The sequence below is a fragment of the Sinocyclocheilus rhinocerous genome, unplaced genomic scaffold (genome assembly GCF_001515625.1).
Source record: "Sinocyclocheilus rhinocerous isolate Xijiao unplaced genomic scaffold, SAMN03320098_v1.1 scaffold85, whole genome shotgun sequence".
Classification (NCBI taxonomy): domain Eukaryota; kingdom Metazoa; phylum Chordata; class Actinopteri; order Cypriniformes; family Cyprinidae; genus Sinocyclocheilus; species Sinocyclocheilus rhinocerous.
Window position 1 is genome coordinate 441,009 of NW_015649998.1, and position 23,487 is coordinate 464,495.

General features: G+C 35.1%; 2 protein-coding genes and 1 long non-coding RNA gene across 3 annotated transcripts in view; 2 read left to right on the plus strand and 1 right to left on the minus strand.

Moving 5' to 3' along the window:
* Positions 1 to 3,931, minus strand: part of LOC107711019 (complement C1q-like protein 4) — a 31,289-nt gene extending 27,358 nt beyond the window's left edge. The window contains exon 1 of the mRNA XM_016515920.1: positions 3,860 to 3,931. Within this exon, the coding sequence (XP_016371406.1) occupies positions 3,860 to 3,920 (61 nt within the window). The 5' untranslated portion in view covers positions 3,921 to 3,931. The remainder of the gene's footprint in view (positions 1 to 3,859) is intronic.
* A 3,545-nt stretch (positions 3,932 to 7,476) lies between these two features.
* LOC107711052 (uncharacterized) lies at positions 7,477 to 8,717 on the plus strand. Its single transcript, XR_001636662.1, has 3 exons — positions 7,477 to 7,798; positions 7,943 to 7,985; positions 8,683 to 8,717. It is a non-coding gene; the product is annotated as an uncharacterized LOC107711052 (long non-coding RNA).
* Positions 8,718 to 10,702: 1,985 nt separating this feature from the next.
* On the plus strand, positions 10,703 to 22,729 carry pfkmb (phosphofructokinase, muscle b). Its single transcript, XM_016515964.1, has 22 exons — positions 10,703 to 10,909; positions 12,754 to 12,827; positions 13,039 to 13,116; positions 14,974 to 15,163; positions 15,412 to 15,577; positions 15,665 to 15,709; positions 16,322 to 16,430; positions 16,531 to 16,626; positions 16,732 to 16,824; positions 16,917 to 17,042; positions 18,946 to 19,010; positions 19,088 to 19,151; positions 19,299 to 19,445; positions 19,535 to 19,605; positions 19,787 to 19,874; positions 19,979 to 20,131; positions 20,228 to 20,392; positions 20,484 to 20,545; positions 20,696 to 20,807; positions 20,904 to 21,003; positions 21,693 to 21,798; positions 21,922 to 22,729. Exons 1-22 carry the CDS (start codon positions 10,825 to 10,827, stop codon positions 22,055 to 22,057), a joined length of 2,331 nt encoding a protein of 776 aa, XP_016371450.1. The 5' UTR covers positions 10,703 to 10,824; the 3' UTR covers positions 22,058 to 22,729.
* The last annotated feature ends 758 nt before the right edge of the window (positions 22,730 to 23,487 follow it).

Sequence of the window (23,487 nt, forward strand, 5' to 3'; positions counted from 1 at the left end):
ACACACACACACACACACACACTCACATGCACACAGTGTTTACATTGACACTAATACACGTATTCCCAATGCCCTACATGTACACCCTGCCCAAATGAAGGCCTGCATATTATGTAGTAAGGTGTGTGGATGCGATATCATTAACATTAGCCGTCACAGTCGATTTAAATCAAGCACTGAATAAGGATATAGGATGTCGAGGAGACTGGGGTTGGTCGGCTAAAGGAGTAGGTAATTTCAGGTTCATAATTGATGCATAAAATGTAACATGAATGTTTGCTCTCTTGACCCACACTCATTGATTCTTTTAAGTCTTTAAAAGACTAAACCTGTTGACTGACAAGAAAAATTCTTCATCAAAACAAAATTAGATAAAATGTTCTATTAATAATGTAAAGATGTTTAAATTTAATTTAAGATTTGGTTAGGGGGTTGGTTGACACTTGGAGTATATTATAAAAATAATTATAAGAGCACTTATATGTCCACATCTTTCTGCATATTACATCGTTACACCTGTAGGTGGTGACAAGGGACTGTTGTTACAATATGAAAAGATTAATTGAACCGATTCGTTCCAAAACATTGATTCTGACTGCTTTTAAGAGTGAATCATTGAATTATTCACTCATCCGATTCAAAAATACCGATTTCTTCAGGACTGCCACTACTGTGTGTTGCTTGGAGACTTTAGGGTTCATTGTGGCTTTGTTTGGATCTATTTACGTTGGCAGAGCGAAAGACAAAGTAACTAAAAGTATTGTCCAGAACGTAAGTTACCTTTATCTTCTTGTGTGTTAAACTGTTGTGTAAAAGAAACATCACACTTGCAATTGTGTCATTGTTCATTATAAAAACCGGTTTAATTTAAGCATATATCAATAAATTGATCATACAATAGGCCTAATTATCAGATAAATGTGTGTTAAGGTGTTAGTTTGGAATGTTGAGGTCCCTATGTATATAACAAATGAAATAAAATTTTGTGAACATAAGAATTTATTGTGTGAAAATGTAGTGAAGAAAACTGGTTACTCCATAGCCAAACACGATTATAGATCTTCAGTTTAAGGAATAGACATGGGTGGTTATAGACACTGTCATTACAGTGATATGATAAAGACTCAGGGTTAATTAAGGCTCAAATTTTAATAACATAGCTACTTAATCATTTATAACTTAGCTGACTAAAGTAGACCCAGGGCCAGACACACATATACACGCACAGCTGCATGTATTATTTAGCCGTATTTCTCTTTTCCCGTTGCTCCTGAGTAGACAAACGGACAAATACACACTTCAGCGCTTCTGTTATTGGCTTAGGAGACACAAGGGGTTCAGTTGAACGTGTGTAGGGTATTACAGACTCACACTTGGATGGATAAATTGCTGAAGACTACTGGCAAATTAAACGTTTTGATAGCTTAGTATTAAAGTTGCTGTTAAAAAATGGCCAAGGATTTGAAATTAAAATGAAATGCAGAGGAAAATTTAAGAGCATTAATACGGGCATGCAATTGATCATACTGTAGGTTGATGAAGAGAATAAACCAAATAACTAATATTTGAGAATAAACGAACAAGTGAGTACAGAATTGAGGGTCTTGGAGAGGGGTAATGTACAGGTCAATCAATACATGCATTTAATAAAATTTTAAAACACAAATGATAAATATAGGTACAAAATTGCATTCATACCAAATTAAAATGCAACCTGTCATTTGGATAAACCTAAAGCAACTGCAGAACTGTCCTTCTCTTTTTAGTCTGAGACATAAATTAAGTGTAAAAAGAAAACAAACAGTCTAGCAGGGAGAGAGAACAAAATAAAGCGAGGGAGAAGAGGAGCGCCAAAGAGACTCAAGGGATGGTTGGGATTTATGGTTCAGTAGCTGAACTCACGATCAGATAATTCAAAAGTTAATCGCTTTCCATAACTCTCTTGCACATAATCTTGCTCATCTTTTATCAATGACAACACCAAATACCAGAATAAACTGCATCTCACACGCTTGCATCCGCACCCACCGCTAGTTTATGAGAAGAAATGATGCCCATTCAAAAGTTTGCTTTCCATCATGAAATAGCAGCAGTTTGGTGAACAGTTATGCTTTTGTAGACAGTCCAGAGCCTTTAGAAATGTTATGAGATCAGGGATGCAACAAGCTCATTTACAAAGTCATCCAAATTTGTTCTGTTATTTCATTTAAATGTTTGCTTTTAGAATAAACCTCTGAATATTACAATACTCCTGCCTTGTTTTGATTCTCACTTGCATGTTATAGTGAATAACACTTTAATAGGAACCCCCTATTATACATAAAACTGAAAATTTTCTTAAAATCCTGGCTTGTTGAATTATTGTTCAAAAGTTTGGCTCTGGTGAGATTTTTTACTGTTTTTAAAAGAAGTCTCTTATGCTCTCCACGGCTGCATTTATTTGATAAAAAAATTCAGTAAACGCTCTAATATTTTGAAATATTTGTAAAATTGTATATAACTGTTTTCTACTTTAATACATTTTAAAATACAATTAATTCCTGTGATGGCAAAGCTGAATTTTTAGCAGTCATTACTTCAGTCTTCACAGTTTTTTAGGAAATCATTATAATATACTGATTTGGTGCTCAAGAAACTATTTTTATTATTGTCAGTGTTGAAAATAGTTATATAACTGATATAATAAATAAATATAACTGTGATACATTTTTTCCAGAATCCTTTGATTAATAGAAAGTTTAAAAAAAACAGCATTAATTTGCAATAGAAATGTCTGTATAAACATATTTCTTTCTTTTAAAAAAATATTACTGACCCCAAAAATTTGAACGCCAATGTATAGTTTCACATGAATATATCTGTGAACTTTGTCATAATGATTACATTGCAAAGCCATTAAAACAATCATTGATGTGCAAAGTCAGTATATTTGTACTTTATATCATAATTTTACTTCATATATTTTAATGTGGCAAGGACAATGAAACATTTAACGTCCATTTTCTTATATTTAATATTGGTTGAAGTAAACTTTAGGATTTTTTTTTTACAACAATTACATACAACTGGCCAACACATATAGTACCGCCATAGACTCCCTATACAGGAGGTTCAGATCACTTGTTAAAGACCCCTGGACAAGTCTTATATGGAGAGAATTCTTTTTGATAGTTTCAAGGATTTTGCCATTTTGTTTGATCACTTAAAGCCAGTATGGCAAAGGTTTAATTTCTTATCTAGTCCTGTTCTTCTTGTAACAACACTTCAGATACTGTTAGCTGGTTCATGTTTCTACTGAGTTTATACCGGTTGTTAATTAATAACTCCTTTGGTGTCAACAATCAATATCCTCACTGACATATTCTGTGTATTATTAAAAAACAGAGCGGCTAAGCAACTGAATATCTTCACACCTTCATAACCGTGCAGGCTATGGTATTTGAAATATGCTCTTGAATGTGTGTCTGTCAAGTTGCAGTCAATATCCACTGGGGTGGATTGAGACATGGGGAGTTGAAAGCATAACGCTAGCAGCCAGTTCAAGCCAGGACAGATTACCCGATACTCTATTAGTTAAAATAAATTACTTTTACCTTGTTTATTTGCTTCTTCAAGTTACATTTTAAATCTTTTGATGCTGAGAACATGTTCATATATGCATTGGCACCACTTTGTGCCTTGCCTGAACAAGTTTTAAGCAGAAGAGGCAAAATTCTGGTTGTGATGTTATGACATGGTGAAGGCTTATCGTATAAGAATTAATTAGGTAATGCTTAAATTTGAACATGAACTTTTATTTGATAAATACATAGTCTGTGATATGTTTGGTCTTAAAGGGAAATCTGTCATCATTTACTACCCTCTTCCAAACTTGTATCGCTGTGTAGCGTAGCCATGGAAAGAGGTGCGTTAGAATCCATTTGCAGAGGTAATGGATAGCAAACAGCTAGGGCAAACAATCTAAAATGACGAAAATCCAGGCAATAGCTCAAAAAATTGAGCAATAAAAGAAAACTGCTTTGTCATTACACAGTGATTTAAGAGAGCAATCATTCTATCTCTGACCAATTCACTTGTTCAAATGAACTTTATATTATGGACATCTTGAATACATGCTTTTGCATCAATGTTGACAAACCAAAAATGATGGAAATGATGCTTATGTGAAAACAAAATAGCTGCTCTCTTAATCATCTCTTTTTATCTCTCAAATCAATGTAGTACCCTCATTGTACAAAGACGCTGGTATATTGGGTTATCCGACTTTGACATTCAAGAACAAAAGACAAATCAAAAAAAAAATTCTAAATATAATGGCTAACACCACACTGAAACCCCAAGAAATGTTCTTGGGTGTAGGCTAAATGCTCGCTTGTTAGTGGCAAGATAAAAAGAATGGAAAGATGGAGAAGGAAAAATGGAGGAGTGAGGGGATTTGTTGCTGTAATTGAATAGATTTGGCTTGTTACCACAAAGTTGTTAGGTGTCAAACTGGGAAACAGTGTGTCTGTGTGTGTGTTAGAATGAAAGTTAGCACATATCCTTATGGGCAAAGTAGCATGACTGTTTGTTAGCGTGTGTGTGCATATGTCTATGAGAAAGAGAATTTGAAAAATCACATGCTGATTATAATTTTTCCCCATTCTGACCACATAGTGCTGTCTTTCTCAGCAAGCATCATTAATAGGTTTTGTTTTTATAGCATCTTTCCAAAAACAAGTTTAGAAGTGAAGGTGGTATTTATTATGCTCAGTTCCACCAGACCTGATCAGTGTGTATGTATCCAGGATGACTGAATGTTGCCATTGACTGTCTTTTTAGTACCAATGCTAAAGGAATAGTTCAGTCAGAAATGAAAATGCTCATAATTTTCTCACCCACATGTCTTTCCAAACCAGTATTTTCTTCCTAATCTTTCTTCTACCTTTTCTTGGTAGGCCTTATCAGCCCTCATCCATTTCCCATGTAACATTCTTCTGACAGCCCCAGACAGTGTTTCATGGGTTGGTGATCAGTACAGCTTCTGAAGCTCATCTAGCAGCCTTCCAGAGATGTTCTGTCCAGCTCTTTGAGTGAACAATGATGTCATAAATGTACCTGACAGTAGACACGGCGAGGTCTCAGTATTATCCATATTCCTCTAAAGAAATTCATATTTTTATTTTATTCAGCAAGGACCCATTACATTGATCAAGAAGTGACAGTAAAGACATTTAGAATATTACAAAAGATTTCTGTTTCAGATAAATGATGTTCTCCATTAAACAATCCTAATAAACTCACAGTTTTCACAATATAAAAATGTTTCCTGAGAACCAAATCAATGATTTTTGAAGGATCATGTGACACTGAAAACTGGAGTAATGATGCTGAAAATTCAGCTTTGCCATCACCAGTATAAATTAAATTTGAAAATATATGAAAATAGAAAACAGTTATTTAAACTGTAATAATATTATAGTATATAGCAGCTCAACTGTTTTCAACACTGATAATAATAACAAATGTTTCTTGAGCACCAAACCAGCATATTAGAATGATTTCTGAAGGATCATGTGATTTCTGAAAAATTTTCTGAAGAAATTCATTGGTCGTATCATTTAGAAATGTAATAAACAACCCTGAAGCCCAAGTATGAACAATAATAAAAGTTTGTTCCTTAATTAGTTTGTATTGCCAACTCATGTTCACACATACACAACGTTTTAGCATTTAAAAATTGCACACCCAGCTCCACTACACAAACACCCTCCATTTCATTTCTTACACGGCCACACACACACACACACACACACACACACACACACATACTCATTTCATATGCAACACAAAGCGTATGTGTGTGTGTGTGCATTCTCAAGTGTGTGTGCTTTAAATGTCAAGGGTGTGTAGGTTTAGCATTTCATTTAGCATACAATTAAAAACAGGAAGAGTGGGGATAAGAGAAAGATCATGAAAGAAGAGAAGTTAGGAGAGGGCAAGTCACTAAAATGAAGGTGGGTGGTGGTGGAGGAGGACGAGGAGGGGAAGAGGACAAACAGAAAATATTTTTGAGAAGGATGGATGAAATCTATCTGTGAATGGATGAAAAAGAGATGGTGAAAAGGCTAAAGAGAAATTAAATATGCGGGAATGAATCAAGTGAAAATAGCAGACGTGATGAATAAATAAAGTAGCTGGAAGAAGCAATACAGTATGAGGTATACACCTAAGAGAGAGAGAAAAGACTATGAAAGAATGGATTTAAAGATTCTCAGATATTTCTATAAAACTTTCCACAGTACATTATTACAGAATGGCAACACTAGCCTTTAAATTACTAATTTAGTAAATGAAAAGAGCCACAAAAGTCCAAGTTTATATATATATATAGGGTCACCCACCCTCCCTGTATAACTGTGAGAAGCAAGTAAGTAGCGTCTATTTCCACCCACTGGTAAGAAATAGTATTGCAACTTGTTAAATTAATACTAACGCATAGAAAAAAAGAGAAAGATACTGAATACAACAAGAATTTTTGTTCTGTTGTTCTGTATGTAATATATGTGTGACATTTCATAATGCAGCCCTAGCTCATGAATATTAATTTATTTAGAAATAAATCAACATAATCTGTTACTATTGTGATAGTCTGTGATAATCATGTCTGTAGTATTTGCCTTTTTCCAGATCAACTGAAATGAATAATAAAGACCTGATTAGAAATGAGAAATGTACAATAAATGTTTAAAAAGTTGCTATTTTCTACATAAAAGTTTGCACTACACAGTATAAGGCAGGGCTCAGTAATTATTAGTTCAGAGCCATTAGTTCAGATTTGCATTTGCCTATATTTTCACAGGCCCCTTCAAACATTATCTGGTGATTTTATTCTTGGCAGCATATGTTTGTGTTTGTCAGAAAAATATATATTTTTTGTTAAATGTTATCTTTCCCCCTAAAAATAAAATAAATATTAATTAATTAAATGTATTTTATTTATTTATTTATTATTATTACATCTTTAAGGGGGAAAGATAACATTTAATGAATCAATGAATTAATAAATTAAGTAAGTAATTAAAATATTAATTAATGAATTAATAAAGCAGCCTTATTTATTACAATATTAATGGTTATTCTAATATGAATATTTATTAGATGTAGTAGTATTTATTCAATTATTACAAAATAAATATTTATTCAATATTTGGAAAAGAAAATAATAACACTTGTATCTTCTCATTGTACCTTGTTAGTGTTAGTGACATGTATTAGTGATACAGAAAAAAACCCTAATATTGAGCCTTGCTAGGAAAACAAACAAAAAGACTCTACTAATCATGTTAGTCAAACGTGTGGTCTGTTTTTTACTAACCTTTACCCTAACATAGTAGTTCATTACCTGCATTAACTCCCGCTTTGATCCAATAAAATCTGCACGTGAACTCTGTTGCAATCCTATTACAGTATTAGACTTCCTCTACTGCTGTGAGTCCAGCTGATTTCTAAGTATTCAGCAAGCACTAAAATACTATTCAATAATTTGATTAAGAAAAACTCAGCAGAAACAGACCAGTGAACAAATGCAGATTTCAAATACCAGAGAGTTAGAGAGAGATTTGCTGGAAAAGGCAGAAGAAATGAAGATAGTGCTTAGAAAGGGAGAAAACGAGGGAAGGAGAGAGAAAAAAAACATGAGTAGGAACGTGAGGTCAGTTCTAATAATACTGATAAGACCTTGTCATGGCCACCACACCATCTCACTCTACTAGAAAGAATGGAGGCAGTGTTGGACAGCTGTGTGTGTGTCTGGCAGGTGTGTGTATGCGTTTGGGATGTATTTGTATGTGTATGTCAGATTAGTTTTTGTTTGTTAGAGTTGTGCGAGTTTATTCTGCAACTGTCTTTACTCCTGTTCCACTGGATCCCTCATATTTGGCTGGTGGTGTTCATCTGGCAGTTCACGCACAGGAAGATTCAATTTGATGCTAATCATGTCTACGGTACGCATAGTATTTGTGTGTTTGCATTCAAATGTGTGTAAAAATAAAAAACTGCATGTTGTTTTATGTCTACTTTGTTGTGACTGTATGTAGCCTTGTGTGTGTGTTAGTGTGTATCTGTGTGTTGAGTACTAGATGCCATGTTTCAGCGGTCAAGCAGGCAGATGACCAAATGACACAGCACTTTAATGTATGATGTCACAGTAAGCAAGCATTGCTCATAAAGGGGGATTGATGTTTATAAAATAGGAGTGGCTTATTAACTGTTTGATTCTAGAATTTTGGAATTCTTGAAGTCAATTCCATCTATTTACTTTATTCTTAAGAAAAAATGGGAATGAAATGATCTTATCATAATGGGAATGTATCTTCAATAAGCTGTCTAATGGTATATTTTACACTAACATGATTGATAGTATGAATCAGAAGGGCAAAATAACTCGACATTTCCTATTAAAATTAAATAGGTCTAATCTTTGTAAACACACAGTAGCATAGTATAGTTCATAGTTAAAATCTGTTTTTATATTCGTTTTGTTATGAATCTGAATTGAACTAATTGATTGAGTAACAGTGATTCAGAGATTCCTAATACTCAAAAAAATTTGTTGCCACCAACTGGTGTAATGATGTAACACACAGAAAGAGTCATGAATGAATGAATATAAATGTGTGTTTTTGTTGTTTTGGTAAACAGGATCAAAACATTCAAGTAGCAGTGATGAATCAAAGTCCGAACTATGTGCTGGTAAGGCTCTTCTAGAAAGTGTAGTAGTAGTATTTTGGCAATCAATTAAATGGACATACACGTTCATCTGTGTAGTCAGTTCCCCTCAGTAACTTTTGGGATCAACTGCCAGCCCTGCATTCTTTATCAGAGACTAGATTTAAAACTAAGGAGGCTAAAATTGTAGTACATTTTTTAGATTTGAAAAACTAACTTACAGTAAATGTCAATAATCATTTGGGTATTGTTTTGTGTTTATTTACTTCTGTATTTCTGTATGTATGCATATAAAGTGTGTGTGTATATATATACATTTTGCAATTTAGAAAACCCTTTCAGGATATCTTTTTATTGAGAACTGATCACACTACATTTAATGTTGCTGAAGAGAATTATCTGGTGTTAAGGAGGTTTAACTCTTACACTGTAAATAACTTGTTCAAAACAGGATTGGCAGGATTGTAGTAGTCAGCTTCTCTAACCATTAACAACTAATTTACACGTGACTGGCTGGGTGTAAGCAAAAACACCAGCAACTCTGATTAGTCTGCTGACCCTGATCCACAGCAGCATTCGATCAGTGGACAGTAACATACTGGAGACATCTAACACCAATGTCATCCAACAACCAGCAGCTGTTGCACACTGGGATGCTACACTCTTAAAAATAAAGGTGCTTCAAAAGGTTCTTCACAGCGATGTGTAGAGTCGTAGAGTTTAATCCGGACTCTACTATAATCTCATCAGACGCTAATCTTGGTGACTAGAAGTCTTCCTCTTTGTAAATGGAGAAACATAAGATATATTTACCATGTATTTACCTTAAAATTACTGAATTGGGTGGATATTGAATTTACACACACACACACACACACACACACATACTTGTATTTGTGGTTTACGGGGACTCTCCATAGGCGTAATGGTTTTTATACTGTACAAACTGTATTTTCTATTGCCCTACACCAACCCTACACCTAAACCTAGCCCTTACAGAAAACTACTGCCAATTTTTGAATTTCATAAAACACCGTTTTGTATGTTTTTTAAGCCTTTTGTTTTACGGGAACACAGGAAGTGTCCTCATAAACCATGTTTACGTTGTAGTACCCATGTCATTATACACATTTGTGTCCTTATAAATCATATATACCAGTACACAGACAGACAGACAGACAGATAGATAGATAGATCTAAAGTGACCTAAATCTGTGGAATTAGATCATAGTAAAATTAAATCTGCAGAATTTTGCAGACGTATTACTGCATCTACATGATATAACAAACACATAGTGATAATGCAGTTCTGGTCATATAGGTAAGTCTTGAGCTTGATTAAAGTCCTTTCTTGTGCCCTTTATAGTAAGGATCATCTGTACTATAACAGCACTAAACATACAAAGACAAACACACACACCTCCTCAACATATAATCATAATATTGTGTTCATAACATTGAGTGTTTTCTCAGAAGGATCAGATGGAAGTGTGCAATAAATAATTTAGTTATGCCAGAGCTGTGTTAATTATTCTAGGATGTAGAAGTAAATGAATCTTTTTTCAATGCCCTTGTGTTATAGATGGAAAGCCCACTTCTACAAAGTATTTAGATGGAACTCTGAACAACCTCAGCTGTCCCAGCACCATACACAATGGCTGTAAGTCTGTGTGTGTGCGCATGTATGAGTATTGTGTTGCACTGCATATTCACAGCATGTCCTATGGGAAAAGATACCGTAAAGGTCATGTTGCTGTATGCATGTCCAACCATGACCATATGCTTTTGTTTGTCTGTGTAAGTGTTTTGTGTTTGTATCTGGTTTTGTTTGTGTGTAAAGAACACATGACATGGGATTAAAGTGACAGTAAATGCAGTGTCTATGTGTGTTTGTTTTAGTCAGAACACTAGCAGCATGTGGTGCCACTGCAGGTCATTTTAAATTTAGTTATGAAGGGGGTGTCTGTGACACTGCATGCCAGAGTAGAGGGAGTTCATACTGCTGTCACGTTCCCACTCCACTTTCTCATTCAGTCTTCAAGAGAGTGGTCTGATAGAGAAAGGTGACAGTTCACTTAAAAATTTCTCTTGTCGTCCCCAGGCCATCTCATCAATATGCAGCGTTCAACACCTGTGGACCCCACAAAGATGGGCACTGGAAGAGCCATCGCTGTCCTCACCTCTGGAGGAGATGCACAAGGTGAGGAAGTGTGTATTTGTGTGTATGGACCTTTATGGAGACCAACTCTGTGGAAGTAGGGCTTTAAAGAGTTTTAGGGTGCACTATTTCATTATCTCTTTATCTTAATTTCTAATACTGAAAGTAACAAGTCTTGTGCCTTAAAACATAACTTTTCCACATTTATAATATGACAACTTTATACAACAAAACAAATAATCTACCACTGGTCATTTTACCATTATCGCAGTTGAAAGCAATATTTTTGTGGAAACCCTCATCCAATTTTTTTTGAAAGCTCAAAAGAACAGATTTTATTTGAAATTGAATTATTTTGTAACATTATAAATGTATTTACTGTCACTTTTGATCAATTAAACATGCCCTTGTTGAAAAAAAATATTTACTTATTAAAAAAATCTTACTGACCCCAAACTTTTGAATGGTAGTGTAGCTGTTTTTGGGTAGTTCATGCATAACATGTCTATGATTTTTATTCGGAGTATATTTTACATGCATCAAGAGTTTAGGTAAAATAATTTATATGAATCTGTAAGGGAAGGTATTCCTTGTAAGAGAAAATAGGGAAAGTATATTTATATAAGCTAACATCAATTTTTAACAATTAATTTATTAACCTATATATCTTTGTTCCATAGAACACTAAAGGAGATGTTTATATTATCAAGATCCAAAAAAAAAAATCCACATGAAAATGTTTAGGAAACAAGTCTTGTTCATGCTTTTGTGTATTCCAAATTGGTGCAATTTGTTCTCTTCCTCATCGTTGTTGCATAACTTGGACAGTATAGATCACTGTCCTCTTTTGTTGGAAAAGATCAGCATGGTCGTTCTGCTAAACATCTCTTGTGTTTCATGAAATGAAGGATTATGTGTCCAGAATGACATGAGAGTGAGAAAATGATGGCATAATTTCCGAAGAACTATACCTTTGAAATAGAGATTTGATTTTGCGGAGTGAGAAAAATATCAGTGTTTGTCATTTAGGAAGGTTTTTGTCTGCATTATCAAGAGCAATATGCAGTTTCCGCCTCTTTTGCATTAAAATGCAAGGCATAAAGTCAAATGTGTGTGGTATTGAATTTTCGGCATAACTTGATAGATGGTCATTTGAAGTGGTTTTGTTGGATGCTTGATTACCTGATTGAACTACCACCTCCTCATTTACTATTGCAGCCATGTTGAATGAGCAACAGGAATCGTATATCAGAGAGGTCATGAGAGGTGCTAAAGCTTTCACACTGACCTTTTATCCAACCTTTAGCAGTAGGAAAAAGAACCGACCTTTAACCTTATCTGGTACCAGCTGGAGAATAAGTCAAATAACTGTGTAATGTCAACTAGTCCTAGAAGAACCTTAACTATGGTCATCCCATCATTCCCTCTCTCTCTCACTCAATTCCTCCCCATGATCTCTGTCTCTCTCTCTGTCTGAGGGGTGTTATATTTAGCCAGTGACCTTTGGGGAAATGTGGTTGCTTTAGAGAGCTGGGCAATGAAGCTTGCCTGTTGTCCTCTCTGGTTCAATCTTAAATGAAACTCGAGCCACTTAGATTGCCCTTTTCAATGGGACTTAACCACCATGTGTGTTTGTGTGACCAGATGACAAGATAACAGGTTTAGAATAAAACCAAAAGCAGTTTTTCTCACTCACTTTCCAGTTAATTAGTAGTTACCTTGATACCTTTCACGAAGAGTCACCAAAACTTAATTAAATGTAATGTTTGTGACAAATTAAAGACAACCTTAGACCTCTAGTTCTGGTATGTAAATGTCTAGCAAATCAAAAGTCTAGAAAATATGTGCAATAATTATGCTTCTTTATTTATTATACTGTATCTCAGGTATGAATGCTGCTGTCCGAGCCACGGTGAGGGTTGGGATCTACACCGGCGCGAAAGTCTATTTTGTACATGAGGTTTGTACATCTAAGCACACACACATAAGAAATAAAGAATTAAAAGTGAAAGATTGGCACTCGCTGTACACAGAAATTGAGAATTTGAAATTCACTTTCTAATTCACTCAGCTCTTGCTCAATTCAAAATCCACTCAATCTTTTAAAGTTGATGTATTATGTAACGTGTGTGTGTTCAATCATGCATCCTCCAATCTTTGTGTGCATCTAGGGTTATCAGGGCCTAGTCGATGGAGGAGATAACATCCGACAAGCAACTTGGGAGAGTGTGTCAATGATGCTGCAGCTGGTAATAAACTCATTATCTCCCTTCACCTTCAACCAGGAGCATCACTAGACCCTTTTTACTGGGGCACGATTCACGAAACAGTTCACTAAATCACTTAATCGTATGTAGCAGTTTCTCACACCGTAACAGGATACTTTATGACAGAAAACAAAAATAGCGCTGAATGAGGAATTAACCCATAGTCCATTCCATTGTGTGACACAAAACACGCAAATGGTAATATCATTGGTTTATCAGCAATGAAGCTGCTTTTTATTGCTTGTGAATATGCAGTACACTCAGTACTGCAGGTGAAGACGATTTATATCCAAAACAGTATCATAAAAGAGCATCACAATTTTAAAACACTTTTTGATGGGAGGCCTGTGTCCCAGTGTTTATGGAAGGCTAGAAACGCTCCTGCTTTCAACAAGCATTTTTGCTCATTGTATTTATTATTGTGCATACATCAATATACAGGTGCATCTCAATAAATTAGAATGTCGTGGAAAAGTTCATTTATTTCAGTAATTCAACTCAAATTGTGAAACTCGTGTATTAAATAAATTAAATGCACACAGACTGAAGTAGTTTAAGTCTTTGGTTCTTTTAATTGTGATGATTTTGGCTCACATTTAATAAAAACCCACCAATTCACTATCTCAACAAATTAGAATATGGTGACATGCCAATCAGCTAATCAACTCAAAACACCTGCAAAGGTTTCCTGAGCCTTCAAAATTGTCTCTCAGTTTGGTTCACTAGGCTACACAATCATTGGGAAGACTGCTGATCTGACAGTTGTCCAGAAGACATTCATTGACACCCTTCATAAGGAGGGTAAGCCACAAACATTCTGGAATGGACTGAGGCTGGGGTCAAGGCATCAAGAGCCACCACACACAGACGTGTCAAGGAATTTGGCTACAGTTGTCGTATTCCTCTTGTTAAGCCACTCCTGAACCACAGACAACGTCAGAGCTTACCTGGGCTAACTAAGGAGAAGAAGAACTGGACTGTTGCCCAGTGGTCCAAAGTCCTCTTTTCAGATGAGAGCAAGTTTTGTATTTCATTTGGAAACCAAGGTCCTAGAGTCTGGAGGAACGGTGGAGAAGCTCATAGCCCAAGTTGCTTGAAGTCCAGTGTTAAGTTTCCACAGTCTGTGATGATTTGGGGTGCAATGTCATCTGCTGGTGTTGGTCCATTGTATTTTTTAAAAGAACCAAAGGCTTAAACTACTTTAGTCTGTGTGCATTGAATTTATTTAATACACGAGTTTCACAATTTGAGTTGAATTACTGAAATAAATGAACTTTTCCACGACATTCTAATTTATTGAGATGCACCTGTAACTGTAACTAAGGGATGAGTGCATCAGGTTATTTGTGTATGCATGTAAGCGATCATGTTGCATAGTATAACTGCTATGGTCTAGCACAAAATGCCAGAGTTCACCCAGAGACCTGCTTTTGAGACTTGGGGTAATGTTACACACACACACACACACACACACACACATATAAACACTACTGCCCACACCGCAAATTCCAAGTGAGTAATCACATGAGCCACAGACAAATGACGTCATGACAATGCTGATTGGCTAATGATGCCACAAGAGCGTGGGCAGTCTCAAATCCTTGCTAACCAGCCAAACCTTAACCTTTGGTCTAGCGCCGCAGCCAGAAAGCAATGTGGGTCTAAATTGTCCTTCTCATATTAGGTAAACCAGCTGAGGGAAATCTCAACCACACTAACCATCCACCACACTTTAGTACAATATATTCCTCTAAAAACATCTGAAGTTAATTTAATGTTTTTGCTGAAGTATTTATGTTTATTATTATTTTTCTTATTTATCTCTGCCTATTTTGTCAGGGTGGCACAGTGATTGGCAGTGCCCGCTGTCAGGACTTCCGCTCTAAGGAGGGCAGAGCTAAAGCAGCATGTAACCTGGTGAAGCTGGGCATCACTAATCTGTGTGTTATTGGTGGAGATGGAAGCCTGACAGGCGCCAATGAGTTTCGCAATGAGTGGAGTGAACTGCTCCAAATCTTGCTAAAAGCAGGTAGGATATATATATGTTGAGTGTAAGAGATTTCTTTTGAAAACATTAAAAAATCCCAAACTTTTGAAAAGTAGTGTATATAGTAGTATTTGAAACTACATTTTAACTTTGGTAATATATTTTATATGTAATATTTAGCAGAAAGTAAGACACTGTAGCTTAATATAAAATAAGGAGCTTGACGAGATTTAATGTGTCACTTTTTCATAGAGATTTAGAGAGAAACACATGTCTGTTTTTGCTCATAGGTAAAATCACAGCAGAGGAGGCTAAACGCTCATCTCATCTGAACATCGTTGGGATGGTTGGCTCCATCGACAATGACTTCTGTGGCACAGACATGACCATTGGCACTGATTCGGCTCTGCACAGGATCATGGAAGTAGTGGATGCCATCACAACAACAGCTCAGAGGTACATACAAACACACTCTTGCATGCACATAGGGCACTACACAGTTGACAACACATTGATTTGTCTGTTCTTATCTCACCTTTGCAGTCATCAAAGAGCCTTCATTCTAGAAGTGATGGGGAGGCATTGTGGGTATGTTGCAATATGATGCATGGATATGTCATTTGTATGTTCCGTTATTATCTGTTCTACAACAAAATCAATATCTTATGCCAATCAGTGTTCTGTAATTTTACTTAACTATTGATCATAAATCAGTTGCAGTAGTTTTGTTATACACAAGGTTACCACCAGTGTTATTTTAGTATTGTTGAGATACATTATATATATATTTTATATTGAGTTATTATAATTTTTGTATTTTCATTTTCATTTTAGTTAATGTTTTAGTGATTTATTGTGTGCTTGTGTCATTTTGTATGTTATTATTTATTTTATTTTATTTTTATTATCATTTATTATTTTATTAGTTTATTTAGTTATTTTAGTACATCAAGTTATACTAATTGAAAATGAGAAATGTTGCTTTGGAAACTAGATTCAATAAAAATTCAATAAAATAAGTTTGTTTTTATATTTTATTTTATTTCAGTTAATGTTTATTTAATTTTTTTAACGTAAAATTTTTTTATTTTATTTTTATTTTAGTTAACTGTAATAACCCTGGTTATCACAATACAGTGTTTCTCTTATGTTCTGCCACTAAACGAGAGTGTATGTATATGTTTATGTGTGTATATATAGATATTTGGCCTTAGTCACTGCCCTGGCGTGTGGCGCTGACTGGGTTTTTATTCCTGAAATGCCCCCAGATGAAGGATGGGAGGACCATCTGTGCAGGAGACTTACCTATGTAACATCTATACACATTATAATTGTCTTATTTGTCATCATAGTCAACATCATCATTATTATATTCTGTCTAATGTCATTATGCTGTCTTCATTGTGCAGCAAAGAAGCATTGGCAATCGTTTAAATGTCATCATTGTGGCAGAAGGCGCTTTGGATCGCCACGGCAAACCTATCACTTGTGATATTATCAAGAATGTAAGCCAAACATTGCTGCATAAAAATATGATCATTGTGATTTTTTTATCAGCCGGTACTTAACATGACATAGCTAATTCTTCACATTTGTTTGTGTTTGTTTAGCTGGTCACTAAGAAGCTCAGCTTTGACACACGTGCCACTATTCTGGGTCATGTGCAGAGAGGAGGAACCCCTTCAGCCTTCGACAGAATCTTGGTATGATTCAGATTTTGAAAATATTTTTTGTTTATTTGATGCATCTGTAACATGCTGCCAGTAAGGTCTTCCCCTGTCTGTCTTGTTCTCAGGGCAGTAGGATGGGGGTGGAGGCTGTGATGGCATTGCTAGAGGCCACTCCTGACACCCCTGCATGTGTGGTCAGTCTGTCTGGAAACATGGCGGTTCGACTGCCCCTCATGGAGTGTGTGCAAGTGGTGAGCAGTAACAGACACATTCTGACTTGGCTGCATAATTTTCATATTTGATTTGTTTTTTTGTGGTCATCCAAATCAGAACGCTGTTTTCCCAAAATAGAAATGCACAGTATGTGTTTGTTTTTTATATTATTTTAATTTAAGTAGTTCATAGCCTATAAATGAATTAGTTGCAGTTTTTGCTGTACACTGCTTACACACATCTCTCTTTTGCCTCTTTTTTTTCTTCAAAACTTTACACACAAATCCAAGAATTGCACACACAAAATGCAAAATACCTCACATGAAGCACTGCATTCCAAATATCACAAACACATCTCAAAAGCAAACATTTGTCTTACGTTGCAAACACCTTTGCCATGATATTATACAGTATTTTTTGGATATGTCATATACACACATTTATTCAAAACCTAAAGCTCTTCTTTCATGAGTTCCTCTGTACATTTCTGTACAAGATTGAAAGTAATTGGCAGAGAGATGTTGAAAAACACGAAAGCAAGATTGAAACCAAACTTTTTTTTACTTGTAAGCATTTGTGGTTGTGAATAAAGTATTACACAGTACAAAAGAAAAGAAATACATCAACCATGTGTAGTTGTGTAGATGTGTATATATAGACCTATTCTAAAGCCATGACTGAGTAAAGCAATGAGTGTTTGCACATGTGAGGAGTTAGTGTGAGGCACTGATGAATTAGTGTGGCATTACCCACATGAAAAAATACTATAGTCATTTATAGTAAATACTATAGTATGGTTCAAAAACACTATAGTAAAGTACTTTACTAAGTACTAAGTCATTTTTTGTGGTAATTCTATAGTTTCTGTGGTAATATAACAATTATAGTAATATAAACAAATTACTTTACCCAATACTGTACTACGTTTTCTACAACTATAGGGTATATTATACTACAATACACTACAGTTTACTAAAGTATACTACAGTATTTATCACAGTTTATCAGTTCGCTATAGTTAATACTACAGTATGCTGTAGCATTAATTAGCTAAGTGTTGTAAATACTATAATATATGCAGTATAATTCACGTTACTATAGTGGTTCAAAAACACTATAGTATTTACTATAAATGACTATAGTATTTTTTCATGTGGATTTTGATTGGTTGTTTGAAAAAGGAAATCAAAATACTTCCTGTTAGATTTTTGTGTGAGAATTGTGTTGTGTTTTTAAAAAAGTGATTTATGAAATTGAAAACTGAGTCAAAGGCCGAGCATTAGTGTATGGTTTTGCAGATTTAGTGTGTGGTTCTGGTGTTCGAGTGTCAGAAATTGTGTGACAAGTAAAAATTTTGTGTGTAAGCAGTTGAAAAAACCTGTAATAATTGTATGTTTTATATAATTTTCTATCAACTACAGTTTAAATGTGTGGTCGGTAGGATTTTTAAAAAATGTTTTTGAAAGAAGTGTCCTATGCTCACCAATGCTGCTTATATTTAAGAAAAAAATTAATAATAAAAAAAGTAATTTTGTGAAATAATAGTATAGTTTAGAAGAACTTTTTTTCTTTTTTAATATATTTAAAATTTTTATTTACTTTTGTGATGGCAAAGCTGAATTTTCAGCAGTAATGACTCTAGTCTTCAGTGTCACATGATTCTTCAGAAATCATTCTAATATTCGGATTTGGTGCTTAAGAAACATTCTTATTATCAATATTAAAAACACTTGCTGAATCAAAGTATTTTTTAAATGTGTTTTAAAAAATCTGACTGATCCCATTTATGGTAATAATGGTAGTGTAATTAAATATCATATTTAATATATTTTTATTTTTGCAGAGGCATACAGTATCTGATGCAAATGTTTGGTTTGTTGATTTGATTTGTATCATTGTTAAGCAATTTAATTTGTAATATCTTCTCATTCTCGTTTTTAGACAAAAGAAGTGACCAAAGCAATGGCAGAGGGCAGGTTTGAGGAAGCTGTCAAGCTCAGGGGAAAGTGAGTTCTTTCTTTCTTTCTTTCGTTTTGTTATAACAAACTAATCTTGTGATTGATTTGCTGTTTCTCTTCTGCAGGAGTTTTGAGAACAACTGGAACACATATAAACTCTTGGCTCATGTGACCGCCCCAGATGTGAAGGTGTATAACAAGCACCATTTTATCATGCAGTTTATCCCTTTTGTTAGGCTTTACTCCAAATATTCATGAATTTCTCTACCTCTTCTCTATATTTATTTATTGTGATTTTTATCATCTTCCTCCTCCCATCTTTTTCTCCTTGTTTAGAGTAATATAAACATAGCTATCCTGAACGTGGGAGCTCCATGTGCAGGAATGAACGCAGCAGTCCGTTCAGCCGTCAGGATCGGTATCCTTCAAGGACACAACATGCTAGCTGTACATGACGGCTTCGATGGACTTGCACACGGAACTGTAAAGTATTTAACATACACGAGGAATCCATGAGTCCACATGAAAAAATGTGTTTATTCAATTTCATCTCCGTCTCCCGCTTTTCACAGATTGAACCAATGGCATGGGGCTACGTTGGAGGCTGGACAGGCAAAGGCGGTTCTAATTTAGGGACCAAGCGGTAAGACAGAAATGTTTATTTAATGAATTTTATAACTCTTTATAGAGCTTTAATATTACAACCCAACTACATTTCCATTTGGGGATTAGTAATCGATTAGTAGGATTTTTTAATCCTTTGGATGTTAGTGTATGTAGTGTGAGTTCCAGCATTTAGTTGTTGTTTTTGTTTCTCCCTGGAGGTCACTGCCAGCTAGTATGATTGAAGAGATCAGTCTGAATATAGCCAAGTTTAACATTCATGCCCTGGTTATCATTGGAGGGTTTGAGGTGAGAAAATCCAATATGAATAAAAACATTCTTTTTATTTGTCCATCTGCGACTACCTCACCTTTCTGTTTCCTTCTTACACTCTCTTTCTCTCTCTTGTTTAGGCCTTTGTTGGAGGTTTGGAATTAGTGACTGCCAGAGAAAAATTTGAGGAGTTGTGTATTCCCCTGGTTGTTATTCCAGCTACTGTGTCTAATAACGTTCCTGGATCAGATTTCAGCATCGGTGCTGATACCGCTCTCAATACTATCACAACTGTGAGAACCCACACACTATAAAATAAAATAATATACAGTTCACAGACATGTAAGTCCACAACTATATGTGTAAGCATCTGTTTTGTGTCTTTTAAGACATGCGATAGAATCAAGCAATCCGCTGCTGGAACAAAGCGTAGGGTTTTCATCATTGAAACAATGGGGGGATACTGTGGCTATCTGGCAACCATGGCAGGACTGGCTGCAGGGGCTGATGCTGCTTATATCTATGAAGACCCATTTGGCATTCACGACCTGGAGGTGAAACATGTTTGGTTAGACTGATGCCTTATTGAGTGTATATATCTAATTTGGCTTGTTTTTAACCATTAAACTTCTGGTTGGGAGGTAGACAAACGTGGAGCACTTACTGGAGAAGATGAAGACCACAGTAAAAAGAGGCCTCATCCTTAGGTTGGTCATTCTGTGACACAATCTGTTTCTGCATCTTTTCGCTCTCTCTTTTACATTCAGTCAACTTCTCCAGTAATCTAGACAAATGACTCCGGTCTTATTTCATTCTTGTGCCAGCACTCTAAATAACATCAAACTGTTTTCCCCCAGGAATGAGAAATGTAATGCGAACTATACCACAGATTTTCTCTTCAACTTGTACTCCGAAGAGGGCAAGGGAGTTTTTGACTGCCGCAAGAATGTGCTTGGACACATGCAGCAGGTCTGTGTGTACAATATTGATAGCATTCTTTGTTTTTAACATTATAACAGAGCTGAGATTTCCTTTGTCATTATCTCTTTTCTTATGGTATTTCAGGGTGGAACCCCTACACCGTTTGATAGGAACTTTGGCACAAAGATGGGTGCTAAAGCAGTGTTATGGTTGACTGATAAACTGAAGGAGTGTTACAGACATGGTGAGTGAACAGTAATTTCAATGAGTGGCAGAGTAAAGGATTTTAACTGGATTTGAATTGTGTTTACAAGTAAAGCACTTGCCAGGTAAAAATAGTGACTGGAGAGAGAGAGAGTTAGACAATTTTATAAAAATGTCATCAAATGTATGTAAAATGCTAATAGTCAACTTTAGAAGGTCGAACTAAACATTATATGACCTGTTTGAACACAATTGTAGTTTATTGAGTTATTTTTTAGCAACAAACATTTAATAATCATTTTTAACTTAAGTTTAAGTACTACTAGTACTAATTATAATTTATAAATATTTTAACTAATACTAAATAATGAGAAAATATACAAATAACATGTTTTACTAATGAATTGAATATCAGAGTCAAAATTATGGCTTGACTTTAATTTAATTATGTTTTTTTTTTAATTGATGGTTACAGTCAAGAAGGGTTTAAAGGCCAAAAATCACCATTTTAAGAGAGGGATAATGACATTTAATGTGTTTTAACTTGCTACTTTTCATGCTAGGTTAATTTTATCTTACAAAATAGTGTAACTAATATCTAATAATTCTCACTATATAAAAGCAGTGGGACACCAAAGTGTACTATATTCATGGAAAATGCCTTACATATGAACCTGACCCATTTGTGTGAATAATGTTCTCTTTTTGTCTATATCTTCATATGAGAAGGCCGTATCTTTGCCAACACACCGGACTCTGCCTGTGTTTTGGGAATGAAGAAGAGAGCCATGATCTTCCAGCCTCTCTTTGATCTCAAAGAGGACACTGACTTTGAGTGAGTGATCCTGCTGTTTAATTTTACCGTTGTTTCATTTTATTGTACACATTGTCATTCACTGGATGAATCCTATCTTATCACTGCATCCTCATGTGCTCACACTGTCTGTTTCTGTTCCAGACATCGTATACCGAAGACTGAGTGGTGGCTGAAGCTTAGGCCCATTCTCAAGATTCTGGCTAAATACAAGATCAGTTTGGACACCTCAGAGACAGCTACAATGGAGCATGTTATCAAGAAGAGAGGAACAGTCTAGACTACACACACTCACAGAATTACAGTGGGATAGAAAGGTTTTTGAGCCATATGATCTTAGTATACAAGAACATTCAGTTAATCACCCTCATAGTCTTCATAAACCACATGAACACAAAAGGAAATATGGGTTACATGAGTGAACAAATAATGTCAGAATTTTAATTTTTGGATGAACTATGCCGTTAAGTACAAATACGATTTCACTACTGGATTTCTCATTTTGGATTATGTCTGGACTAAATTGTACTATTGTTTAAAAATAAAAAATAAATAAAACGGGCTAAATGCAACCTGTACATTTTACAAGCTTTCACTGAACATAGATTGAAATTCGTTAAGACATTACATATTTTCAGTGTGTTTTGGATTTTTATTCTAAAAGGCCAACAAATGATTTAGCTTCATTTTATAAAATGTACAAAAAGACTCCAAAGTTCAGATTTTCTTATCTATATGGTATCCCCCAAAAACTGTACTATATATATAATGTATATATATATTCTATTATATATTACATTATCATAATTAAAACATTAAATATACTAATCCTACCACACATACCGGTTTTCTTCCAGTATGTTCCAGAATATCCTTTAACATCCTTGAAACCCTGACTACATACACCTTTCAGCATATTCATGTGGTGGTAAAATAAAGATGCTTGTCGACAGGTGTGTTGTTATATACTTTATTTTATAGTTAAAAAACAGGTTTTCTAAAGCAAAATTTTTAGATTACAAATGTGAGATTCCAATACTAAAGAAGTTAGCAAACATGTGCAATAGCAGGAAAATGATGCCATGCTAAACAGTTCACAAGAGCGCCGCCATGTGGCGAAAATATTATTACCCTAGTAACGGTAATAATCTAGTAAAATTTATAACTGCTGTCTTGAGTAAATGATATTTAAAAAAATAACGTCATTTACATTTAAAAAAATACTCGCTTCTTATACAAATGTATAGCTTTAGTTGAGCAAATACTATTCTCAGCATATTTTAATATTTTAAAGGGGTCATATGATGCGATTTCAATTTTTCCTTTCTCTTTGGAGTGTTGGCCGTGCCGTTCTCAAGCCCGCCGGCCACCGCTCACTCTAACCCGCCGCCGTTCCTCACTCTAGCCCGCCGTGTGTGACGCTGTGTGTTTCGTTGTGAAAGGTGGGGCAGTTCCAACTTTGCAAGGACAGTCTGGCGCTTCTGACTCACAGCCTGTAAATACGTTTTTTATATTTAAAGCATTTGCCACTGACGATTCAAACGGGAGTTTTAAGCAGTGTAGAGTAGCACTTGTTGTTTGTCATTTCTCCGATCACAAATGCAGACATGGTTTTATGGTTACGCGGCGCGTAAAAAGACAGTATAAGTCATAGAATCCGTAATTATGTCCCCACCAATAATGTACAGTATGTGGAAAATAATGTTGTTT

What these genes read in the sequence shown, in the direction of transcription:
- pfkmb (XM_016515964.1), top strand. Translation starts at nt 10,825, where the DNA reads ATGCAGCGTTCAACACCTGTGGACCCCACAAAGATGGGCACTGGAAGA. An exon ending in GCTGTCAAGCTCAGGGGAAA is followed by an intron (nt 19,011 to 19,087) that starts GTGAGTTCTTTC and finishes TCTCTTCTGCAG; the next exon opens with GAGTTTTGAGAACAACTGGA. An exon ending in ATGGACTTGCACACGGAACT is followed by an intron (nt 19,446 to 19,534) that starts GTAAAGTATTTA and finishes CGCTTTTCACAG; the next exon opens with ATTGAACCAATGGCATGGGG.